The sequence below is a fragment of the Nansenia antarctica genome, assembly GCF_963989245.1.
Source record: "Nansenia antarctica genome assembly, chromosome: 4".
NCBI lineage: Eukaryota > Metazoa > Chordata > Actinopteri > Argentiniformes > Microstomatidae > Nansenia > Nansenia antarctica.
In genome coordinates, this window is record NC_137689.1 from 49,400,903 (window position 1) to 49,426,218 (window position 25,316).

The following is a 25,316-nucleotide window of genomic DNA, read 5'->3' on the forward strand; positions in this document are numbered from 1 at the left end:
GCAGGCTCAGGAACAACTTCCTCCCTGCGACTGTCACTCTGCTGAACTCGTGGCAGAAGGACTACCTGGTTAGATGCCAAACTACATTTCATTGTAGTTTGTACTCTGCAAAGACAATAAAGTTCAATCTAATCTAATCTAGCTAGTCATTTAGCTCGTTCCTGCATCACTACACAGATGTTTATAGACTAAACCTTTTGTACACACTTTTATTTGTACTACCGGTACTTCTTATGTTTATCTCTTAACCAGTCTTGCTCAACAAGGACCAGGTGGGTAGATGAGCAGCAGTTAAACAATCAGTTAAAATACACATACTGTATCTGATTGTTCACTCACTGCTACCCTATGAGCATGAGTTTTGCTTGCTTGCATTTTCCTCTGTAAGTGAGTGTGTATGTGTGTGTGTGTGTGTGTGTGTCATACACAATCAGCTGACTGACTGGTAGTAGTAGTAGTAGTAGTAGTAGTAGTAGTAGTAGTAGTAGTAGTAGTAGTAGTAGTAGTAGTAGTAGTAGTAGTAGTAGTCAATGTGTTAATTTGCCTACTGAGCCTTGCCACTCAATGCTACAGTCAGAGCACAGTATATTTGTAGCATAGTAGGGTAGGAACTGAACACTTTGTCCCTCCAGACCCCCCCCCCCCCCCACACACACACACACACCCCAGTTCGCCCCTGGCCTTGATCTATGCTTGCAAAAGTCAGTCCCGCGATATCAGTAGTAAGTATTTTGTGCTGTGTCATCACGACTCATGGAATGAAGCACACAGCACAGCAAGCCTTAGCCTTAGCCCCATGCACTGACATGAGAATCTCTGGGTACAAAACAGCAGCACCTTGACCTCAGGGGGAACTTGAAAACATTCCAACTGCTCTTTGGTTTTTGGCTTGTAACAACTTGTAAACGTACTGGTGGATACAGATACAGATTCAGCATTTCATAACTACAGAAACGTCATTTGGATTCCAACAAGCTTTGTAACTTGCAACGCATTGCAGCCATTGGAATTCTACATTTCAAACCTGATTTGCCAAACTCTGTGTCCCACTCATTCTATTGCTCCACACAAGTCCAACCCGTCCTGTGACTGTCATTCTTATCATCATGCACTAGCCATGTTAATCACGCTCTACTGGGCCAAGGGAGAGGGTCCTTGAGCCAGATCATGTGACAGCCAATTATCTGAAAGAAGGGCCACTACATATCCAATTAACCCTGGACATGCCAGGGATGAATTAACCCTGTACATGCCAGGGACGAAGGCTGCAGTGAGGGCACTTGGTTACCTCATTCATACAGAGCTCTCACTCTCTCTCTCACTCACACATACACACGCACACACACTTTGAGTCGAAAGCGCAAAGGGCAAATTCAAAGCATGCAGTGTGCCTAACTAGTTCTGAATGATGATAGGAGAAGAACGTCGTTGGGGTCAAATTTTAACACAGTGTGCTTTTATTTGTGACTTATATAGCCTAATAGCTTATGCAAATATCATGTATTCTTGTAGTAAAACTAGCAAAGCATTCATTTTCACAATGTCTTAAACTAAAGCTCCTAGCACTTTAGACAGGCTTTAGTAACATTCCTCTGTCACTGTTCCACCATTCATGAAGGCAGGACATGCCCCGAGGGGGTAACTTGTAACTTTTTGTTACCACCAACTTTGACCCCTCGCCTCCCTCCCACATCCACCACTCACAAAAACGGGGAACCTTGCAATATCGCATGCCAAAGCAGATACTTGCCTCAATCTGTGTTATAAGGGAGGTTTATACTTGCCTCAATCGGTGTTATAAGGGAGGTTTATACTTGCCTCAATCGGTGTTATAAGGGAGGTTTATACTTGCCTCAATCGGTGTTATAAGGGAGGTTTATACTTGCCTCAATCGGTGTTATCGGTGAGCTTTTTTCCTGCCAGGAATATCACATTAGACTATCGACCACTATTCAAAGTTGCTTGTTTTCACTGGTTGGACTAAATGAATAAATGACCAATCATGAGAAGTTCCCATGTAAATAGCTCTCGCAGAAAAGCTTTCTTTTCCATAGGTATAACGAGCATTAGGAAATCTAGTAGAGGCAATCAGGTGGTGAAATATCCTGCTACAATGTTACTGACGGAAAAGTAACAACAAGCCATCCAGCTGCAACATTGTTGCAAGTAAAGCGCCCACGGGTCATTGGTCATAAACTTAAATATAGCTTAAAAAAATAAAAAAATAAAAAGTACTTACCTGCTAGAATAGCTTTGCCAGGGTGGGTTAATTTGGCTTTACCCGATGGAGCTGCAGCGGCTGCCAAACAGTGGGGTCTGTGAAAGGGGCTTACGAATGTAGGATTCCCAGACATATTTGCACTTAATCGCTTAAAAACTATGTAACTAGTTTCTCTCTGCGATGTTCGTCCACCCTCCCTTCATTCGTTGTGTACTTCAGTGCGTTGCACACTAACTACAGAGTACAGGATCACGGAGAAGGGCGATGTTGACCATTGGACTTAGAACTGCAGGTTGACTCTGTTGTGCACTTTTGACAGGCGAACTTTCCTCGCTCGTCCAGTAACAGTCGCATCGGCCTGTGGCGGCCAGCCAGCTCTCTCTGGGCGGGGCGCATGATTGTTTTCTTCTGCTGGAAAAGCGCCATATTTCCCCACAAACACACATCACACAACCAGTTAAGGTGGAATGGAGCCCACCAAATCTCGTATCTGCGCTTTTTCTCTTGGCAATTACAATCTATAATATATATTATGTTATTCATATTAATTCATTATTATTATTATTATTTTGCATTTTCAGGGCAGCATACACACATGGCAATTAGAAGACATGATGCAATCATGAGTAAGTAATGATCATCTTGGAATGATATCATGAATGATAGCATCTTTGAGTGATTCAACAGCATACTAATTGGCAAATCATCATGACATGGACAGAGAATGTCCTTCCAGTTGAATTGGTAAGGGCACATTCTCATTTTGCAGCAGTCATCCCCCCAACAGGACACTGCGCATGCTCATTCTGGCTGCGTTCGCAAACACGCTCTGGAACTATGATCAGCACTCATGGAATGCCTTTTGTCCAATCAAATGACTTAGTCGCTCTATGACGTTGAACCCAGTGTGCGCTCTGGCGCTCTCAGAGCGAATTTACGAACGCACCCTCTGTCTCCTTCACTGTGCCCTATCTACCTATCCCTGGTCAGGCTATGCTAGGCTAGCAGCTGTATGCTAACTGTCCTCAGTGTGAAGGAAGACCAGAGAAGCGACGCTGCACATCCTCTCATCTCCTCACAACAGAAAACCGGTATGAACAATATTGCGAGCTATTATTATAGTAATATACAGCAGGTGTTGCTATAATGATATTCAGACGCATTAGATACGCATGGAAATAAAAATGGATGGAAATAAAATGCATGAAATAAGATGCATAGCTAGTAAGTAGTCAAGGTTAGCCACTGCGCCAACACGTTAGCTTAGCACACTAAACCAGCTGGCACTTGTTACATAATACTGACTAATACTGCGTGTTGCTGTCATGTGTAGGGTTTGTTTTAAAGACCATGCCTGTAGGTAGAACTGTAGACATTTAGCTTTAGCACACTGGTGTAGCTAGAGTTAGCCAACTAGTAGCTTGCTAAATAGCCTAGCTAGTCCAGCTGATAGCACGTTTACTACCAGATGAGTTTCTGCTAGATGCTGTGAGTACACCCCAAGAGCAGCCTTTACCCTTGAGTATACACTACTGCAAAAACCACGTGTTTGTTATAACTGTATTATGTAACTCTTCATAGATTATGAGATGTCATGTTAGCATGCTAAAAGCAGCCCGTGTCTAGCAAGCAACTATCACTTCCCAACCTCTCAGTCCCGTCTGCTGTCCTTTGTTTGAGATGGACGGGGCACACATGTCACTCACTCACTCAGTTACTCAAACTGTATAGTCATATTAAATGCAGTTTTGCCCAAAATATTAGCAGCAATGGATTTGTGATTTGAGAGCACTTTGCACCACCAACCATTCAGACAAGAGCTTAGTCTCCTTCTCAGTGTCAGGTTAAGTCATCAGGCCTACCGGGCAGCTAACATTACATTGCCTGCTGCTAAACTGCAAGCTGAAATAATCACTTCTATCATGGAGTGGCAATACTTTCATTAACATTGCCAATTTAATACAACATTTGGAATACAAATTAGGCTTAAAACAATTGTAATAGTGGGCTACAACGTCTAATCTAGGCCTAATCGGACAGATGAAGTATTTTCACAAAGAATAAAGCAAAAGTGGTGGCATTTTAAAAGGTGGGTTAAAATCATTACTTTGTCATTACTAAGTTGATGTTGGATTTGTGCTGCAGTTGGACATTTTTACTGCATTATTTTTGTTTATCGTTTTGTCACGTTGGTTGGGCAATCAAGGGTGTAGGCTAATCCTTGATGCAGTTCCTTTAGATGTGATGTGTGCAGATGTACTGTAGCTGGCTGGTGTAGACCCAGTAGTAGCTGCCCGCAGAGAACAATCTGTTCCCGTCAGCTGCGCTTGCTGGGAGAGTGGTCACATGACTACTAATGAGACCCTACCTCCCATGTTTGCCTGAGACATGCAACTGAATGTGTGTAGTATGTAGAATGTATGTAGAATGATGGACATGCTCCTCTCTGATATAGAATAGGGTCCAGGAAATGTTTCCAGCTCAAGGCCATATAGCATACTGTACAATTTCTATTGCAGATCCTACAGAATAAGCCTGTGATCAATGTTACCTAAACATAGCTAAGTTGAGTGACCCATTGTCTAACTTGCAGTGTTGACCCGTCTGTTCTGTTCTCTTCTCATTTCTCAGGCGTGATGGCTGTTCCTCCTTCATACTCGGACCTGGGCAAGTCTGCCAAGGACATCTTCAGCAAAGGATATGGTGAGTAACTACCCCACTGAGAAAATGTGTTTAAAAAAATAAAGAAATATCTATATTTATATTTGAGTAATGATTTTGCATCAAACATCCTAATTCACTTCCTTGCTCTTGTGACTAAATAATTTCAAATGAGGTGTGCTCATTTGGATACGTTGTGTTGAGCAGTTCAAATGACAGATGTACACAGTTTGTTTTGTTGTCATAAAGATATGCTTGACTGTAAAACACCATTACCTCAGAACAAGCCAATGAGATTCATAAAAATGTAGTTGGCTGGCTACATTTATGTTAGACAGCAAAGCAAACCATAACAAGGGTAATTCAGTACCTCATAAATCAACTCAGTCATTCGTAAGTCTATGTTTGACGACGTAGCTGCATGTATTTTATGAGATTGTAAGTCTACTGAACTAGTCATTACATCATGTGTAGATATGTCATAGCAAGATGCTCACATTTGATATGAATCCCACCACCAGGCTTTGGTATTGTCAAGCTGGACCTGAAGACTAAGTCGCAGAGCGGAGTGGTGAGTCTTACCTACCTGTCTACCTGTGTGCCCCCCCCTCCCTCTGCCTTCCCTATGCTCTCTCCCTCGCTCTCACTCTTTTCATTCCACAGCGTGTAATACTTAATGACGCCCCCTTTAACACCTTTAACTCTGAGCTTAAAGGTTTTCAGGTTGATGGGTGATGTTGCTGCCTCTGCCTCTGCCTGGCTCTATGCTTCAGTATAGAGAGACATGATAGGCCTCTGCGTGTGCGTGAGTGGCCTGTCTGTCTCTCTATCTGCCTCTCCTCCTAACCCCTGCTTTGTCTCCATGTTGCTGCCCCCTGGACTGCCCTCTCTCTGTTTTAGATGGTAAGACTTGGTCCCGGAGCTAACAGCTCCCTGTGTGTGTGTGTGGGCTTGGGAGATGAGTTCTTCGTCCAGCTTCATTCATTCCACATGTTTTATTTTCCATCCTCTTACTGTACAGCAGCTGCATTTGTTTGTTACTCATCATTTGTTGCTGTCATGATTGTTTCTCATGTTCTGTGTCTTGTCTCCAGCCAGTTAATTTAACAGTAATTCTTTTCCGTAATGCCCCATTGATTTTCCTATTATGTCTTATTTCATTTGTCAACTAATTTCATTATTTTAAGGTCTCTCCCATGTCTATTTATTGTCCAGATTAATTCACTGTTACTGCTGTGCTGCACCAACCTGGTGACTCTGTCCACGTGACTAATTTTCATTATTTCTCTCTAATTTGTTTTCACTATTGTTTTAATTTGCTACCTATTTCACTGATCTTGTTTGTCATGCCATTTACCCTCCTTCACCCTCCTAACGCATCCCTCACCTCATCTATCTTTCTTCTCTGTCCAATGCACCTTTCTTCTCATCCTTTTATCTGCAATTTGTTTTCTGTTTCTCATGCATTAATCTCTCAGTTTATCTTCTTTGGCAGCTAGCACAATTCTGCTCTTTCCAGATATCTGCTCTTAATCACCCACCCTTTTTCTCTATCGTTTTTGCCATGATCCCTTTTTTGCCATGATCTTTCTCCTATTTCTTTTTATTATTATTTTTTACCTCAGCCTCTGACCTCTTAACTTGACTTGCTCTCTCTCACCCCGTCTCTGTTAGGAGTTCAACACGTCTGGCTCCAGTAACACAGACACGGGGAAGGCTGCCGGAAACCTGGAGACCAAATACAAGATGAAGGAGCTGGGCCTCAGCTTCAACCAGAAGTGGAATACAGACAACACACTCGCCACTGAAGTCACTGTGGAGGACCAGGTGGGTGTGTGTGTCTCTGACCAGAGACGCATGCTAGTTAGCAGTTCATTAGCGGAGGAATTTTGTTTCATAGCGGTTACATAGCCAGCAGGTTGTCGCCATGCATCTGAGCATGTGTGCTATTTCCCCCACAGCTGGCACAGGGACTGAAGGTGGCTTTGGATACATCATTTGTACCAAACACTGGGTGAGTCTAAACACATTCATTGTTTGCTACCTTTTACAATGTTTCATATCGGTTATAGCCATCAAGGTATATTTCCTATTTGGGAATGTATTTTTGTCACACAGCAATACATAATTTGAACCCCAATGGTCACTTTGGATTTAGATCTGAAATTAATTCCAAAGCGTTTCTGTTAGTATCGGCTATTGACTTGACATTTATCATCCATGTTATGTTTTGTCATCCTGACTTGGTGCTGCTCAGTCAGAAGTAACAGCACACACCACACCACATTCCAGGTAATGGAGAATGAAAACACTCATGTTGTCCTCCTGTTCCCCCTCAGAAAGAAGAGTGGCAAGCTGAAGACCGGCTACAAGCGTGACTTCATCAACATGGGCTGTGACATCGACTTTGAGGGTCCCATCATCCACGCCGCCGCAGTGCTGGGCTACGAGGGCTGGCTGGCCGGCTACCAGATGGCCTTCGACACGGCCAAGTCCAAACTGGCCCAGAACAACTTTGCTCTGGGATACAAGGCCGGGGACTTCCAGCTGCATACCAACGTGTGAGTACCTACCGCCACAGAGAAGGGAGCCTAGAGGGAGGCGATGACCACGTTCCTAGTTTCAGTTACCACTACTCTGAGAGCGGACACAGCATGGGATGGGTTAACATCATTACTGGTCACTTTTGTTAGCGTAAACGCCAATGGGAAATGTCGCTATTTATGTTGTCTGAGCAGAGAAAGTAACCCTGTCTCTAACTTGTTGTCCCCCCCCCCCAGTAATGATGGTACTGAGTTCGGAGGCTCTATCTACCAGAAGGTGAACGACCAGCTGGAGACAGCAGTCACTCTGGCCTGGACGGCCGGCAGCAACAACACTCGCTTCGGCATCGCTGCCAAATATGCACTGGACAAGGACGCATCCCTGTCTGTGAGTACTGCACATACCACACACAGCAGCCAAACCACCACATAGCCACAATACACATCCAGAACCAGCCAAACCACATCACCACAATACACACATCCAAATAACAGTTGGACTAGAATGCCTTTTTTTGGGTGGGGGGGCATTTAAATGTTCTCCCTGCCCTCGTCTCAAACTGTGTCGTCCTCCCCTGCAGGCCAAAGTCAACAACGCCAGCCTGATCGGAGTAGGCTACACCCAGAGCCTCAGGCCAGGTAAGAGTTGTTCCCAAAGTCACAAGGTTTGGCTTCTCATTAGCTAATCATAATGTTACTATCTGCTATCATAGCCTACTCAGTAAATCCCCATTGATTGATTGCAACATGCCGGCGGCTATATAAATTGCAACTTTATGCAAAGATTTATGTTCGTAAGCCGGTGGTCCACATGTGTGCAGCTTTTTTCATTGCTCTTTTGCAACTCCTGTAATTGTCCACTCTCGCCTCTGGTTGTCTAGGTGTGAAGGTCACCCTCTCAGCGCTGATCGATGGGAAGAACTTCAACACTGGTGGACACAAAGTTGGGATGGGCTTTGAGCTCGAGGCATAAAGGGAGAAAAAAAAACACCAATGAAGAGAAGAGCCCAGTACCAAACACAGTACCAAGTACCCCCCCCCCCCCCCCCCCCCCCCCCCACACACACACACACACACGCACGCACACAGTACACTTCCCCTGCTGACTGCCCACACACTTGCCTAGCTATGCCCACTATTGTGTAGCCCCCCTCCCTCCCATCTCTCTCTCACACCAAGGCCCTTTACACACATGTTTTGGCAGTAATAGTCAGAATGGTAATAGTCAGAGGTATGAATGCTGAGAAGAGAGTCTTTTGGTTTAAATATCTGTCATAAGGCATCCTGTTTGAAGGGAGTGTTTAAGTCTTAAAGTTAAAGGGCGAGTACAGGAGATGGATACTGTGTTGCCCCTTTAAACTGATGTTGTACAGGGTGGCTATGGCTAAGAATCATCCTTACTGATTCCTGAAGTGATCCTTTATTATCTATGTAGTCCTTAGTGAACATGTAGCCAAGCTCATTTATGATTCTATATTCCCCTGCCTCCTGAAAGCATGTCTGAATGATTCCCCTGGATAAAGAGCAGAACAGTCACCATGGACGATGGGTAGCACTCTGTTCTCTTGGTTAAGAAAAGAGTGCTCTGTCTGTCTGGTTTTCTTTTGTATTTGGTTGGAATATGAAATGTTGTTTTTATTTGGTTGTGTTGTGGTCATTCGTGGGTCATGGTTTGAAGTGAACCAGGTATGATATATTCAATGTATTACTTATTTGGAGATGTAGGCTACAAAAAACAAGAAGTACTTTTCCCATTTTCACATGGGTAACATTCAGTTACTGGCACTTAGACTGAAGGGAGCCCAGGAGGTTAACGTTTCACAGAATCAAACATTTCACTACCTACTATCTACAGACTGCTGTTACTGCAAAAGAGCAAGGGTCTGAGGAAGGGGATATTGTTACAAACAACTGTAGAAAAGACAGCAGGAAGGTGAAAGCAATATAGTGGAATCTTCCAGTAGGCTAGGTAGGCATTTCTACGATGTTGCTTTCATCTATCCTGTCATTTCAGAACAGTGATCACAAGGTAAAAAAAAATGAAAAGTCACCATAAGAACGTATCTTGAGTCAGACGTAGTTGTTCAGGGGTTCCACATTGTCTTCTTTCCCTCAGAGTTCTGGAATGAGAATCATGCTGTTTTGGAACCGCCTCCGTTGCTGTCAGAGGTTGATTCTAACAAATCAGCACCCTCCCTTTCATCCCTGATCTCTGTATTTAATATCCCTATTTTCACACTCATACAGTCATAAACACTTAAAGAGATCATGTAAGAGGTTGTTGTGTGTACACACACCTCACCAATCTTCCTGTTGGCTGTTTACATCGTCATGTTTGTTTCTTATCCGTGTGTTGTCATGACGATTATGAAAGTCATTGCTTTTGTGCGTTTGGACACAGTACCTCATTTTTTTTTCCAACTACAAATAATGGAATTCTAATAATAAAAACACAATGTCTTGATGACGGTGTCATATTGAGTTGGTTATTTTGTTTCCAAAGAATCTGACTGATTTTAACAGTGATATAGAATTGGAGGTCATTTAAAAGTTGAAAGACGCATCGTAGTCTGAAGGCATTATTTCGTTTAATGAATGTGTTTATAGACAGAATCAATATGGTTACCTACATCAGATGTTTTAGCTGCTCTCTTCATCCTGAAATGTCTAAAAACAAACTGTTGGCCACTCATTTGGTGCATGTCTGAAAGAACTAGTGAAGATGCATTTAGCCTTTCAACACTGTAGCTTACATCTCTGGTTCCTTCTGGGATTGTCAAACAATGGGTTGTTTCTGAAACTTCTGAAGCACCAGATTTACTGAACATTTGCATCTGTTATGCTCAAGAGGGAATGAAATGGTACGAAACAAAAAGCAAAATAAAGACTGAGAAGAAGAACAAGGAACAGTTACATGTTGAAAGCTTCCTTTTTTTGTCTTTCTGGAAAAAAAAGATGCAGATCTTCCCTAAATCCAGCCCTTAGTGTTTGTACTCAGTATGGGGATCTTCAGTTCCCTATATACAGAGTACAAAGGTTCATGTGAAAATCAGACAGTACATCAAGTGACATCAGTCATTCATTCATTCGGATAAGTGTCTGAATGTGGCATCTCGTCTCGCACAGTGCATCTCCTGTTTCTCTTGAGTCACAGAGTGAAATGGTGCTTTTTTCTTCTTTCTTTTTCAATACTTTGTTATGACATGGGAGGATACACACGTTGGCGTTGTTTTCTCATTACTTATCAGAGCATGACTCCTCACAGGGCTCTCAACAGATGTCCGGGACAGGATGTTGCCCTTATCCTTTATCTAGTCATCTAACAAAATAACATGGAGGTCTTCAGATTTGCGTACGTCTTTTGAGAGACCATTTCTTGGACTTCCTGGTTATTTTGTTAGATGAGTAGATATAGAATGACTAGTCAATACAATGACAATGACTTCTCTTGGGGTCCCACACACCCCACCAGAAACTGTGAGTAGTATTTCCCCTCTTTCCCCATTGGGGGGAAAATTCTTGTTACACTTCAGAAGCTCTCAAATGTCTCTCAAGCTTCTGATTAGGTTAGGCCATAAAATAACTCAAGATAAACCAGCACAGAAATGTTTGGGATCCACTCCCTCAAGAGTACTGGCTTTTCTCAGGGGCTCTCTTCTAAACATACCCTCGAGAGGGTTTCACAACAGGTTGACCTTAGCCACCACTTGTTTACATCCAGTTTGGGCGTACTCGCGCCCCCCTACAATGGGGTAGTAATCAATCTCCCCCGCCAGGCGCTCGATGTGGGTACGGTCTGGGTAGAACCCCTCCCGGGACATTTCATCCAGGAAGCACTCCATCACGTGACCCTTCTCCAACAGGGTCAAGGGTAAGAGGTCAGCCTCAGCCCATAGTGGGTGGAGGCTCTCCAGAGTTTGGCGCAACACAGGGGTCAATTCCTCTACCAGGTTCTCATACCACCCAGCTGCAGTTGTCAGAGAGACACTCGAGGAATTGTGCAGCAGGTGTTTGGTGATTTGGGCGTGGCCTATGTTGCTAAGGAAAATGTAAACAGCGTTCAAGTACTCATTGGAGCGCCTCGTGCGCACGAGGTCCCTCAGTGCGGCCAGGATCTCGCTGTGCATGTACTCGCTCTCGTCGAAGATGAAGATCGGGATCTTCTCCTCTTCCTCAGCGCGTATCACTGCCTCAGAGACCAGAATGGATAGGGCGCGGGCGCAGCGCCAGGCCTCCGCCTCCAGGGGGCAGTGGTGGAGCACAAAGTACTGGAGCACCAGCGGCTCCCCCACCACTGAGCGGAAGTGCCCAGCCAGGAGCCTCCCCAGGTGGCTCTTCCCCACGCCACTGGGGCCGTGTAGAGAGAGGACTAGGGGCTTAGTATGGACGTATGTAGACAGGTAGTCCCTTAGGTGCGCCAGAAGGGCCTCTACTGCCCCCTGTTGGCCAAACACTTCCCTGTTCAGTGTCTTTTCCAAAACCTCCAAGTCATACTTCAGAACGTGGTCGTCCAGATTTTCGATGGCATTGTACACCTGTAAGGGGGGCGGGGGGGGGCAGAGACAGATAGGGGGAAGAGAAGAAGAGAGATTAGAAAGATAGTAATGCTATAATATTGATAATCCTGCCAATCCTACATCCTACACCCTACCTGGAGGAAGAGGATGGCGCAGAGAAGATAGAGGCAGTTCTTGGCACGGCTGTGTTCCCGTGTGGGCGGGACCCTGCGTGGTCCTCCTCCACTGGGAAACATCACCTTCCTCCTCCTCTTCTTCTTCTTCTTCTTCAGAGGCCCGGAGGATAAGAAGGGTGTGGAGGAGGGGGTCAGCCCATCGAAGGTGAAGATTTTGGGGCTGGTGCGAGTGGGGGCCCCTATTAGACCCCCGCCTCCTCCTCCCAGCCCTGCTGCCATATCCACACGGAGTTTCTTCATGGCCCGATACTTCTGTCGGATCCGAATAACCGCTCGCAGAGAGGAGGAGAACTGGGAGAAACTGGGAGCTGTTTCCGTGTTCTCTCCATCTGTCTCGCCTTCTCCTTCCATCTCTCCTTCAGTCTGAGACGATGATAGTCGGTTGAAGATGTCCTGGTCGCCCATCTGAGAGAGAGACAGAGAGACAGACATCATAGTCAGTGTAAGTTACTTGGCACTGGCAGCCAGTTTGACTTAAACTTCCTACTTTCGTCTCCAGCCACCTGTTACTCATATCCTGTTGACAGAGCAGGAGGGACACACTCAGTGTGTCCTCCAGATAGTGCTGAACAAAGACATGAGAACCTAATTCTATAGTAAATCTTTGACAAACAATTCAATTCAGAATATTGCAATTATTCTGGAATCTTTATATATATTTCATGACCGTGTATTGCTCTGCAAATTATTGTATCTGCAGTGCTAGTGTGGGTGACGTACACCTCAAGCTGGGATATTGCAACTAACCATTGGGTAATTTTTTCTGACCACATGTTGCTGTGCAAGTGATTGTAGCGCGCTTGTGTGTGTGTGTGTGTGTGTGTGTGTGTGTGTGTGTGTGTGTGCGTGTGCGTGAGTGTGTGTGTGTGTGTGTGTGAGAGAGTGAGAGAGAGTGAGTGAGTGAGCTATGTGGACTGCCCTGAGTCATTTCCTCACGTCTGTTAGAAAAGCCAGATAGCCTACACAGTGGGCTTACAGGAAGGGAGAACTGAATTACATGGAGATAAATATTATTTGTTCACAATCATTAGTGGCAGATGTAAGTTAACACTGCCTGAAACATTTGCCCTTTCCATGTAGTTGAGGGAGGAGTCTGAGAAAATGTAATTTCTTATTATTCCAGGCAAGCCCACATTTTTAGCACAGACCTGTTAAGAAGTCTGGACACTTAAACATTCTCCAACCGATTAACTCCAACATATCCCATTTGTCTTGCAGCAATGCAAACAAATATATTATTACTAGGGATGGGAATTGATAAGATGTTATTATTATTTATTTTTTTCAGATTTTATCCCTTTTTCACCCAATTTGGTATCCAATTGAACCCAACCTAGCATCCACCCTGCCTATTGCGTAGGATCCGCCGCACGACCCCGTGGCCGGCAGCCCCAGAGGAGATCGCCAGGCAGACTAGCTGACTGGCTCCTCGAGCCCAGCACCGTTATTCCGGCACCCCGGGGGCGCTGTTGCGCGACGGATCCTTGTCCGGAAATAGTCCTATACCGCCCTCTGGAGCGGCCGCTCAATATGCCGCTCCCTGTGTGCCTCGGCCATATCCGGGTCTGGCGAGACCGGGATTCGATCCCAGTCTCCGGTGGGCAGCTTGCACTAGTGGCTAGTGCTTAGACCGCTACGCCACCGCGGGGCGGTGATAAGATGTTATTGATACCGATTCCATTGTCGATTCTGCTTATCGGTTCAATTCTTTATCGATTCCCTTATCAATTCCTGTTCCAATTTTCTGTGTGGAAAAAAAGTAGGCCTACACAGGTTTTCAGTGTCAACGCAGGTGTTTTATTATCTGGAGTCTCTGAACACAGAGTATAATATCTGAACGTAACATTTAAACATAAATAAAATGAGCTTGAGCAGCTGGCTGTAGCTTCAGAGCTATCTGTTGAGTCTGTCTGTCATCATGTACAATGGATGATTTGTGGAGCATTCGTTTTCATTTAAGGGAAAAAGGACCAATCAAGCCACAACCATAACGACTTGGTCCAACATTTTTAGATTGGAATGTTCAGACGCTCAAAACAAGCTGGCATCGATAAGAGGAAACGATAACCTCGGATGCGTACGATTCCAATGCATCCAACAACTTGTTACCAGTTCTCTGGTAACTGGAACCGGTTCTCGAATCCCATCCCTAATTATTACTTAAGGAATGCATTTGTTTGCAAGGGCCAAGGATTCTCTAAACAAGACTATGACAACAATACTTTACATCAACTCATTAGCAAAGGTGGGGCACACATGTTTTTTCCATGACAAAGGTTGAAAACCTGAAACTGGAAAGAGTGAAACAAAGTGAAAGAAACTCTTTGAAAGAAACAAAGGCATTAATGCGTGTTTGTTAACGCTTTGTGAGCAACACCTTTAACTTGTGGGAGTGATTAGGTCCTGGCCTTTTCCAGGTAAAGCCCCACTATCATCAGTCAGTGTTATCATACATGACTCAGCCTCCTCTTTTCCAACAGTGTTCCGGTCTACAGACAGGAGCCTAGCTCCTAAATGTCAGTCTGGTTTCTTCAAGCCTTTACCTGCTTGTATTATAGCCCTCAGGTGAGGAAGTTACACCTGGGACCTTCCCTATCTGAGAGAGGAGAGAACACCCACTGGGGTGGTGGCACGCAGGAGGTGTTCTGGACTGTTCCAGCCCTGGGCTGTCCGCTCCCATTGGGGAGTTCCCATCTCATGAACCTTCTGAAGCAGAAGAATGATCAGATAACACCCACGAGGGGACCGGGCCTGGCCAAGGAGAAGTGCAGTAGAGATACGGATTCACCCTCATGTTTTGCATTTCTTCCCCTAATGGTTAGGTTTGTGGATTTGGGGCGGGTAATCCTGATCCTAGATATCAGGCGGCGTCTGTCAGAGCCCCAGCCAGGACTCTGTTCAGACCTACTGCAGTAGTCTGAACTAGTAGTCTCAGTACTACTGAGTCTTTGGCAAACATTCATTCAATAAGTCATTCACATTTATCTTGCTGTGAGTCTTACTCACAAGTACGCCTAGGCATGGCGAGCAAACAAGCTTACAAAGAGTGGAATTCTGCCTATCCAGTATTGAAACATGATGTAGTGACCTGGACCAAAACTGCTTGCTGTTACTGTACTAGCCTGACACTTACTGAGCAGGTCTGGCATGACCCGCAACTTTACTTTACCGTACCTATCTAGCTCTGCTTCTGGGAAGAAATGGGAAATGGACTGACATATTACAATGGCCTTGCATTCACCCATTCACACACACATTCACACACCAATAGCGGCAAGCTACCGTGCAAAACGCCGGCCCGCTCATTGGGAGCAATTTGGGGTTCAGTGTCTTGCCCAAGGACACCTCGACATGTGGCCAGCCGGGGTTCCAACCGCCGATCTGCCGACCTTGCGATCATTAGACGCCAGCTCGACCTCCTGCGCCACAGCCGCCCCAAAGAGGAACAGCACTCTGTCCATCTCATTTTAAGCCATTCTTTGCCTCTAAGTAGAAAGGATTAAGGTAAGTTAAAATGATATCACTGCTGAATCTCTTCCGTCCTCACAGGATGACATTCCAGGCATTCTAGTGCCTATCCTCACATTCTAGACTCTCACTGTCTTTCAGACCCCCTCAACGCTTTGCTGACTCTGCCGACATTTTTCTTTCTGGAAACTCTGTAGGTTTTGCCTGCAGACACTGACACACACACACACGCAGGCATGCACGCATGCAGGCATGCAGGCACACACGCATGCAGGCATACTCATGCCCGCACACACTCACACGTCTAAAAGCTAGGATGCTTAAGTAAGCAGTAGAGAAAACTCCAGCGAGCAACTTCGAGTTACCTTTTCTAGATGTCTTCACCCCTATGTCTCTGTAAGATCAACATTTTTGGTGTGAAAAAAGAAGAAGGTCTCTCCTTGTGTATGCAAGGGTTTCCAATGGTTGTGAAATGACTGAGAGTGAATCTGGCCAGAAGCCTGAGACCAGACCACAGCTGCACATACCTCACCCTGCATGCACAGAAAGACAGAAGAGAGGAGACGATAGGGGAAATGCAGGAGGAAATGCAGGGGAACCAGTCTGCTCACCTTGTCTGTTGATAGTAATTGAATCTTCAAGACTGAGAGTCCTTCCCTAGATTCGGCCCATGGTGTCTGTGTGGAGGGAAGGTATAGGTAAAGCAGGTCCTTCAATGGAACACTATCACCAGAGAGTGAACTGGTTTCAGAGCGACTGCAGCTGAAGTAGAACCCTTCCTCCTGTCTCGATGGTACCCTCCCCATTCCGGCATATCACATCTGTAGACTCCTCCTCCTCCTCCTTCCTCTTTCTCTCTTTCTCTCTCTCTCTCTCTCTCCACACACTATCACTCTATTGCCCCCTCAGCCTTCCATTCATCTTGTTCAGTAGACTGTGGAAACAAAGCCAGTTTTGTGTCCCACTAATCTTCTAAATGTCAGCATGCATTAGTGTATAAGCTTGTATATTTTGTAGGTACTTTGGTCAGACTTTTTCTTCTTGGAAAACAGGTGGCATGCTATTATAAATGTTTGCATATTATCACAGCAAGGGGGAGAGAACAAGTGACATGACAGTACATTTAAAATGTTTAGCATTGTGCAGACGCCTTTATCCAAAGCAACTTAAAACAAATACATTTGTCTGAGTAAGTGAATCACCTATCCATCAGTCTTACCATGAAAAAGTAATCTATGCTCTGCAGTCTTTATCGTAAGATCTAGACCAGATAGGTACACAGATACTCAATGTGATACTGTCATTCAATTCACAGGAGTATCTCTTATCTCTTGTGTGGGTGTGCCCGTTTGTTTTCAAACTATATCTTACATACCCTCACTGAACCTGTGAATAGGATATACCTGCTGTGTGTATATTGCCTGAGGGGAACCTGATCTCTGGTGACATGTGGGTGATGCCTGCCAGATAATGAATACATTAAATGTTTACATTAGTAAAAAAAACATTTTTTTACATAAATACTTTAAATTGCCTTAGGGAACATAGGCCATCACAGGACAGGCCATCCTTAGGGAACATAGGCCATCCTTAGGGAACATAGGCCATCCTTAGGGAACATAGGCCATCACAGGACAGGCCATCCTTAGGGAACATAGGCCATCCTTAGGGAACATAGGCAATCCTTAGGGAACAGAGGCCATCACAGGACAGGCCGTCGACCAAACCCCTCCATCCTCTCCGTTCTCGTGCTTTCCGATCCAGTTGTTGCCATGACAGCCCTTCCACCTTCATCTCCTGTTCTGTGGTTTTTCTCCAGGTGGTTCTAGGTCTTCCTCTCTTCCTCCTGCCTTGTGGGTTCCATGTTAGAGCCAGCTGCTTTGTGATTGATTTGTTTTGTCTTCTGAGTGTGTGGCCGATCCAGTTCCATTTTCTCCTCCTGATTTGGATTTCTATTGCTTCTTGTTTGGTGAGTTCCCACAGGTTGGTGGTTGAGATGGTGCTGGGCCAGTAGATTCCCAGGAGGCGTCGGAGGCAGCAGTTCATGAATGTCTGTAGTTTGTTGAGGGTGTTGGTGGTGGTCTTCCAGGTTTCAAATCTGTAGAGTAGAGTGGATTTGACATTTGAGTTGAAGATTTTTATGTTGTCCTTGGTTTTCCAATTCTGGCTATGACATCCTCCACCGATCCTCAGTCCACAGTAATTATACTCCTGAGGTATGTGAAACTACTGCTGGTTTTGGTCCATGATTGGTGGATTGTTGATTCGCATTACTTTGGTTTTTGATGAGTTGATTTTTAGCCCAAGTGAAGCAGCTGTTATCACTAGTTTTCCTGCATCTCTAGGTGGGTGAGATAATGAATTGGTAATATGACATCAATAATGCATGCTGTGGTGGGTGTAGCACACTAAGGCGTCAGCCATGTAAGCGCAGGGTCCCCGGCTCGATTCCGGCTGTCGACATATCCTGCATATCATCTCTCTCATCCATCTTTTCTGTCAATCTCTACTGTCTCTATTCCAATAAAGCAGAAATGCCCTAAAAACATACTTAAAAAAAAGAAGAAGCATAGTATGAAATTGAGAGTAGGTAGCAGAGATATACTAGGCAGAGAGTGGGCAGATTCTGCAACAACATGCTTTCAGGCTCAGGGGTCTCTAGTTAAATGAGTCAAACAGTCACTGACAGGATGCCCTGGTTCCCCCCGGAAACGTTGTTTTACACTGATAGCATGTGACACAACACCAAATACTTTGCATAGTTATTTGAATTGCGCAAATCGCATAAACATTATGAGAACATGAACCACACAGCACTCGCTCTCAGTAAAAAATACGGGTTAAACAATGCCTCTGTCATCACTTCTATTATTAGTTTGATGTGTTTCTGTACTGAAGTCCTCAGCAATGATTCAGCTAATGACGTCCTCAAAACAGGACACTATTAATAGCTTAGGGTGGCGAAAGTGTGTAGGAGTGTATTATTGGTCTGTATCGGTCGAGGGTGGGGCTTGGCCTGGTAGGTTTACAACAGTATGGTTAGCCTGTCAACCAATTTGCATGCATCTCTCTCTTCTAGAGAACTCAGTGTGGTCTCACAAACTGCTCTCTCAATATTTCTGAGTCATCCCTATATGCGTCTATGATGTGTCAGAGCTGCCATGTCATGTTTAAGCGGTAAATGGTCGCTCTAAGAAGTTAATCTTACTCCCTAATCTTAACAAGACATAAGCTGCCTACAATCAGAGGTGATCTTATCCTACTCTAAAATGCTCGGTAAGGGAAGCCTTTCTAACAGGGTAGGCTGGTTCATTAGGGGCAATTGGGCAATGCCCCACCAAAGGGAGAAGAGAGAGATTTTTTTTCTATGACTTCTAGACAGTGTTGCTTCTGAATATCATAGTCCAATCAGCTAGTGTTCTGTGGCGTATATCATAGTCCAATCAGCTAGTGTTCTGTGGAGTATGTTCCAATCAGCTTCAAGTCCCGCCCCTTTCGGGGCAACTTTCACACTACGCGAAATTGCACTAGGCTGTTCTCGTAGACTTGCATGTAAAATCTATTTTGGTAACTTCAGGCCATTCGGTCATTTGTCTATGGGGTTTTGGGACATGCACCGAAAGGGGCGGGACTTGAAGCTGATTGGAACATACTCCACAGAACACTAGCTGATTGGACTATGATATACGCCACAGAACACTAGCTGATTGGACTATGATATTCAGAAGCAACACTGTCTAGAAGTCATAGAAAAAAAATCTCTCTCTTCTCCCTTTGGTGGGGCATTGTCCAGTTGCACCTAATGAACCAGCCTCCCCTGCTTGAGGATATTACAACTGGACCTATTACCGAAGTCAAACTTCGTTTGTGGTCGCAATCTCCGCGGCTGTTAGGCTGCTACTGTTGGTGTTTTGCGAAGCCAGAATACACAAACTCGACCTGAAGGTAAGAGAGTCAGCTAAGATAAAAGCTACTTCAAACATTTAGTAATATCGTCAGCATGGTACGTTTTCTATTGTCGTCTTTTAGCTTGTTTGTTTATGTATTCAGCACACGCACACACACACACACACACGCACACACGCACACACGCACACACGCACACACGCACACACGCACACACGCACACACACACACACACACACGCACACACGCACACACACACACACACACACACACACACACACACACACACTCACTAGAGGGGATGAAGAGGTCTGTACAGGGGGGTAGGGGGGATGAAGAGGTCTGTACAGGGGGGTAGAGGGGATAAAGAGGTCTGTACAGGGGGGTAGAGGGGATGAAGAGGTCTGTACAGGGGGGTAGAGGGGATGGAGAGGTCTGTACAGGGGGGGTAGAGGGGATGGAGAGGTCTGTACAGGGGGGTAGGGGGGATGAGGAGGTATGTAGAGGTGGGTAGGGGGGATGAAGAGGTCTGTAGAGGTGGGTAGGGGGGATGAAGAGGTCTGTAGAGGTGGGTAGGGGGGATGAAGAGGTCTGTACAGGGGGGTAGAGGGGATGAAGAGGTCTGTACAGGGGGGTAGAGGGGATGAAGAGGTCTGTACAGGGGGGTAGAGGGGATGAAGAGGTCTGTACAGGGGGGTAGAGGGGATGGAGAGGTCTGTACAGGGGGGTAGGGGGGATGAGGAGGTATGTACAGGGGGGTAGAGGGGATGAAGAGGTCTGTACAGGGGGGTAGAGGGGATGAAGAGGTCTGTACAGGGGGGGTAGAGGGGATGGAGAGGTCTGTACAGGGGGGTAGGGGGGATGAGGAGGTATGTACAGGGGGGTAGAGGGGATGAAGAGGTCTGTACAGGGGGGTAGGGGGGATGAGGAGGTATGTACAGGGGGGTAGAGGGGATGAAGAGGTCTGTAGAGGAGGGTAGAGGGGATGGAGAGGTCTGTACAGGGGGTAGAGGGGATGGAGAGGTCTGTAGAGGTGGGTAGAGGAGATGTAGAGGTGGGTAGAGGTGATGAAGAGGTCTGTAGAGGTGGGTAGAGGGGATGAAGAGGTCTGTACAGGGGGGTAGAGGGGATGAAGAGGTCTGTAGAGGTGGGTAGAGGGGATGAAGAGGTCTGTACAGGGGGGTAGAGGGGATGGCGAGGTCTGTACAGGGGGGTAGAGCTATTCTCATGCTAAAATCGACTGTAAATCCAGATTTTAAAGTTGATATTCTTCCCCGTGGAGCATGCCCCCATAACCTGTGCCCCACCCAAAATGTTTAGCACCAGCCGCCACTGCTTTCTAAGACCAGCAATTGGAAGAATACCACAACCATCCTCAAAACAAATGGTAACATAATTTATTTAACGCTGTAACATGAATACAAAAACAAACACCAACACATTCATAAGGAGAAATGAAAGGCTGAAGTCGTGCACGGTGCACTTTTTGGATGCCTACATTAAGCTGGCTCCCATTGTCATGACACGCACGTACGCACACACACACACACTCACAATGGAATAAGCTGCAGAACTACACGTTTCGCTGGCTTTCTAGGTGTTAACTAAAGCCAGCAATCGAAAGGGATTATTTTTAGACCGATGAGGGAAAATAACTAGAGAATTGAAGGTGTGATTAAATGCTATTTTTAAACATGTAAGTGCCAGTAGTTCATGGAGAATGTTGGCTACAGACACACAGGTAGATGGAGGTCAAACAGCTCTGTCTGTATTGTGATTGGTTGGCATTCTGCTCTGAGCTTAGTTTAAGAATGAACAACAAAAAGAAAAACATCAGCCAGTTTACTCTGCCACACAATCCATCAATGATATCCATCAACAGCTCTGACGTCAATGATTTTGGTGAAACACTGTGCACTTTGTGTCTCGGGTAAAGTGACTTATTAGTTTTCTGGCACGTATTACATCATCAAAATGAAAAGAAAAAAGGTGCGGAAAGCTAGTTTTCATATCAATCCTCATATTGATCTGCTCTTTATGCCTCCGACACCATCAAGGCTTTATTCGACGCTGTGACCCCGTTCTGTTGCAGATAGGGATATCTTGCATAGAACCGCCATGCTGTAGGTCTCTCTATTCTACATGATACAGGGTTGCGTCCATTCTGCGAAACACCTACTGTGTGCGCTTTGTCCTGAGCGTTTCACCAGAACCCACAACACTCAGGTAAGGCTTTTTGGCGCCATCTACAGTTTGAAAAAGGGCCAGAATTTAGAAAAAAAACTAACTACATATAAATTAGATGAAATGTGGATTCACAGTCAAATTAGAAACTGAAGGGACACCATCTTAAAACAGACTCAAGTTGTTTCTGTTAGCTTTGTCTGATTTGAATAACACCTCTAGCGTCCACCAGACGAGCGGAAAATAATACTCATAAGAAATTATGCTATTATAAAACAACCTTCTATACGTTTCTAAAACCCATTGGATGGCCAGTGAAGTGTGTGTTGGCTAGGGTCTGTTACAGTCAACACACTCCAGTCAGGAAGAAGGGAGAGAACACACACACACAGGATGTTACGGGAAAGGGAACGTTTTTTTTTCCTGTAACCTTTTTCCACAGGCGTCACCTCCATGGTCTACAATGGCTTCCTGCCCTCCTGTTATTTCCTTCTTCGGCACTGATCTGAAGAGGCAGGGTAGGGGGCCCAGCTACAAGGCGGAGGCCTGCCTCTTATCTGCCCTGCCCTCTCAGATCACCACAGATCAAAGGAAAGGAGACACTTGAGTTGCACCTAGAGTTGTTTTCGAGATGAACTAGTAACGTGATCTGACCGCGGTCCGAGACAGACAGCGCAGAACGGAGAAGACCGACTCGTACGTTCGGTGTGACGAGGACAACGACTTAAGACTGAGAGCCAGCTAAAGTGAACTTCACACTGATCGAACACAACCCATTTAAAAAGACGCCGATACAAAAAAAAGTGACTGTTTTGGATTTGGAAAAGCCAGCATATTCAAAAACAAGAGAGATATTTACTTCATCATATGTTCATAACACCGCAGTAGTTGTCCACACCCTCCACACTTCCTTCCTAACAGGGGGTGGGCATCGATGATCGATTAATTGATCGATAAGGTCTTGGTCGATCACTTTTTTTTTTTATTTTTTTTTTTTATAATAATAATGGAAATTAGTTTGTCCACGTGTCACCAGATTGCGTTCGTCTCTCACCCCTGAACATGTTAACATGATCATCTTTCTGAACAAGAACCAGTAGGCCTGCCGCCTACAGTCTCTCGCTGGAGTTTAAATTTAAGTTAAGCTGGACGCTCTTAAGGACACTAACGTTTTCAGTCATCCTCCTATTTGTGAGTAACTGTTTTTTTACTGCTCCTATGGTGAGTTACTTATTTTCTATATTTTTATTTATAACGTAAAATAAAGTTAAACAATTTAGGCTACTCACTGCCTTGTGGCTTGTTATCTGACTGTAGTGTCTAGTTTGGATGTGAATGAATGAATGTGTGCAATAGCAACACAAATAAAGTTTTTTCCCCAAGGAAAACATGCTTGTTATTTCTGCCCTATTTTTTTTTCCCGCAAAAAAAAAAAAAAAAAAAAAAAAAAAAAAAAGTGATCGACCAAGACCTTATCGATCAATTAATCGATCATCGATGCCCACCCCTGAACCCCTCAAATCAATGTCCTTCTCAAAGAGGTGAGTGGACATATTGAGCAAACCCCCCCCCCCCCCCCCCCCCCCCCCCAACAACAAAAAAAACATCGAGGGGATAGAGTCATTTTGCATCTCAAACACACACACACGCACAGAATAATGTCTCTCTGCACCCTGGTTCTGTCCCACTCTTATTTCCCCCTCTTGGAGCGGCCCCTCCTGCCCCGGCCAGCAGACGAGGGCCCCGGGCCGGGGTTAGCGGAGGCTGGGCTGGCGCCGATGTTGATCTGGCCTTCCTGGATCTCGTGGCGGGCCTCCGGGGTGAGGTGTTCTATCTGCTGCTGCGCCTCCAGGTAGAACATCACGTCTCTCAGCTGCTCCTGCAGCTCGGCGATGGCCCCGTCCTTGTGCTCCCCTAGAGGGAGACGGAGAGAAGGGTCACACAGGGGTTAGGGGGTTCACAGGGGTTAGGAGACACACACTGTAGAGACGCAGGGATGTCTTCAGTGTTTCCCATACCTAGACGAGACTGTGGCGGGCCACCGTAGTCTCATTACGAACCGAAATTTCTAGCGCTGTTTTTATTTATTTAAACGCATTTTTCGGCGCTGCTCGCAGAAAACTGTTTGAACAGGTTTGAGGAAAGGCCGGAACTCCAGAACTCCTAGCTCCTGCCTTTCCGCAAACCTGCTCGAACAGTTTCTGCGAGCAGCGCATACAAATTTGGTTAAATTAATAAAAACAGCGCAAAAAAAGACTTTTTTTTAATATACGTAGTCCACCCGCCACAGTCTCACTAAATCCAGTGGGGAAACAGTGATGGTGTCTCCTGTCAGGTTCCAGCGTGTCTCTCACCCGTCTCCCGGGCCTTGCGCTCCTCCTCGGCCAGCTGGGCCTGCAGGTGCACCTGGTTGTCCCTCAGACAGCGGTTCATCTCCTGCTCCTCCTTCAGGTCGTGGTCCAGCTTCACCACACGGGTACTCAGCTGGGTACATCTGGGGAGTTGGGGGGGGGGTTGGCAGCGTGAGTCTGTTGTGTCCACTGTTCAGACTCGCAGCACGGCCTGAGTCCTGAGTAACACTATCCCCCATAGCTGCCTGAGCGTTTTTTTTTTAATGTTATTCTTTTTTTTTTTGCTTCTCTTTGTTTTCTGTGCCCTTGAGTTTGAGAAAGGAGCTTTTAAATCAAATATAGTATTATTTATTATTATATGTGCTAGTATAGTAGCTGGCATGGCTCCCCTGCATGCATACATTGGTGGGGGGGGGGGTGGCTTCGACAGCGTTTTTGCTGGGGAGATGATTGACAGGCGTACAATAGACTGAGAGGTTCCACCTACTTCTTCTCCATGCTCTGTTTGTCCTTGGCCAGCTCCCCTAGCCGCCGCTCCAGGTTGTCACAGCGCTCGATGGTCTCCTTAAACTTGGCCTTCATGTTGTTGATCTGCCGCACAAACACACTTCAAACATTCAGCTCAGAATAAAAATACCCACTACCACCTCTGTCTCCAGGCCACACTGGTGCCTTGGAGGTTTGATTGAAAACCGAGAGACTGAACAAGCAAATAACATCGGGAAGGTTCAGAGACATGGTTAAGACACGACTTATATCTGACAAAGCCTGGATCAAAGTGCAGTATATTGCTGCTACCTCCTCAGCAGTGTCTTTCTCCAGGTGGACAATCTTGTTTTCCCAGTAAATGCGTTGAGATTCCAGCTGACTGGTCAGCAGGTAGGAGTACTGCAGGGGAAAGGAAACGCATTCAGAACACAGTCTGAGGTGAACCACCTGAGGTAACACAGCCTGAGGTGAACCACCTGTAACACAGTCTGAGGTGAACGATGATGTAACCCATCGGTTGTTAGCACAGCGTTGTATTTTACACTAAGAAATGTGACTAGCCTTACTATAAAACTGTTGCGCGCGCGCGCACACACACACACACACACACACACACACACACACACCTGTACAAAAACATGCGCACACACACAGCTTACCTCTAGCTGTAGTGCGTCTATCTTCTCCTCTTGGCAGGTGTCTCCCTCACACTCGTACTGCACCATCTTACCATCCGTCTTACTGGCCACCAGACGGTGCACGTAGTTATCTACAGAAAACACACACACACACACACACAG

General features: G+C 45.6%; 4 protein-coding genes across 4 annotated transcripts in view; 1 reads left to right on the forward strand and 3 right to left on the reverse strand.

The window, feature by feature from the left end:
• Positions 1-2,521, reverse strand: part of slc25a1b (slc25a1 solute carrier family 25 member 1b) — an 11,493-nt gene extending 8,972 nt beyond the window's left edge. Inside the window, exon 1 of the mRNA XM_080527902.1 lies at positions 2,240-2,521. Coding sequence (XP_080384028.1) covers positions 2,240-2,354 — 115 coding nt within the window. The 5' untranslated portion in view covers positions 2,355-2,521. The remainder of the gene's footprint in view (positions 1-2,239) is intronic.
• Positions 2,522-3,241: 720 nt separating this feature from the next.
• On the forward strand, positions 3,242-9,889 carry LOC308156524 (non-selective voltage-gated ion channel VDAC2). Its single transcript, XM_080529881.1, has 9 exons — positions 3,242-3,312; positions 4,853-4,924; positions 5,404-5,453; positions 6,557-6,709; positions 6,844-6,896; positions 7,222-7,443; positions 7,663-7,813; positions 8,007-8,064; positions 8,307-9,889. The coding sequence occupies exons 2-9, from the start codon at positions 4,858-4,860 to the stop codon at positions 8,396-8,398; spliced, it is 846 nt and encodes a 281-aa protein (XP_080386007.1). The 5' UTR covers positions 3,242-3,312; positions 4,853-4,857; the 3' UTR covers positions 8,399-9,889.
• Positions 9,890-11,105: 1,216 nt separating this feature from the next.
• On the reverse strand, positions 11,106-16,302 carry tor4aa (torsin family 4, member Aa; the record flags this gene model as incomplete). The annotated part of the gene is made up of 3 exons (XM_080528515.1): positions 16,198-16,302; positions 12,077-12,523; positions 11,106-11,960 (listed from the first exon to the last, which is right to left on the reverse strand). The coding sequence occupies exons 2-3, from the start codon at positions 12,521-12,523 to the stop codon at positions 11,106-11,108; spliced, it is 1,302 nt and encodes a 433-aa protein (XP_080384641.1). The 5' UTR covers positions 16,198-16,302.
• Positions 16,303-23,292: 6,990 nt separating this feature from the next.
• brap (BRCA1 associated protein) overlaps positions 23,293-25,316 on the reverse strand; it is a gene marked incomplete at its 5' end in the record, with an annotated part of 4,741 nt that continues 2,717 nt past the window's right edge. Inside the window, 5 exon segments of the mRNA XM_080529407.1 lie at positions 23,293-23,590; positions 24,031-24,170; positions 24,515-24,618; positions 24,826-24,915; positions 25,176-25,285. Coding sequence (XP_080385533.1) covers positions 23,367-23,590; positions 24,031-24,170; positions 24,515-24,618; positions 24,826-24,915; positions 25,176-25,285 — 668 coding nt within the window. The 3' untranslated portion in view covers positions 23,293-23,366.

Excerpts from the sequence above, each read along its gene's own strand:
- LOC308156524 (XM_080529881.1), top strand. The coding sequence starts at position 4,858 with ATGGCTGTTCCTCCTTCATACTCGGACCTGGGCAAGTCTGCCAAGGAC. Across the intron at positions 7,444-7,662 it reads TTCCAGCTGCATACCAACGT|TAATGATGGTACTGAGTTCG; the intron begins GTGAGTACCTAC and ends CCCCCCCCCCAG. Across the intron at positions 8,065-8,306 it reads CACCCAGAGCCTCAGGCCAG|GTGTGAAGGTCACCCTCTCA; the intron begins GTAAGAGTTGTT and ends CTGGTTGTCTAG.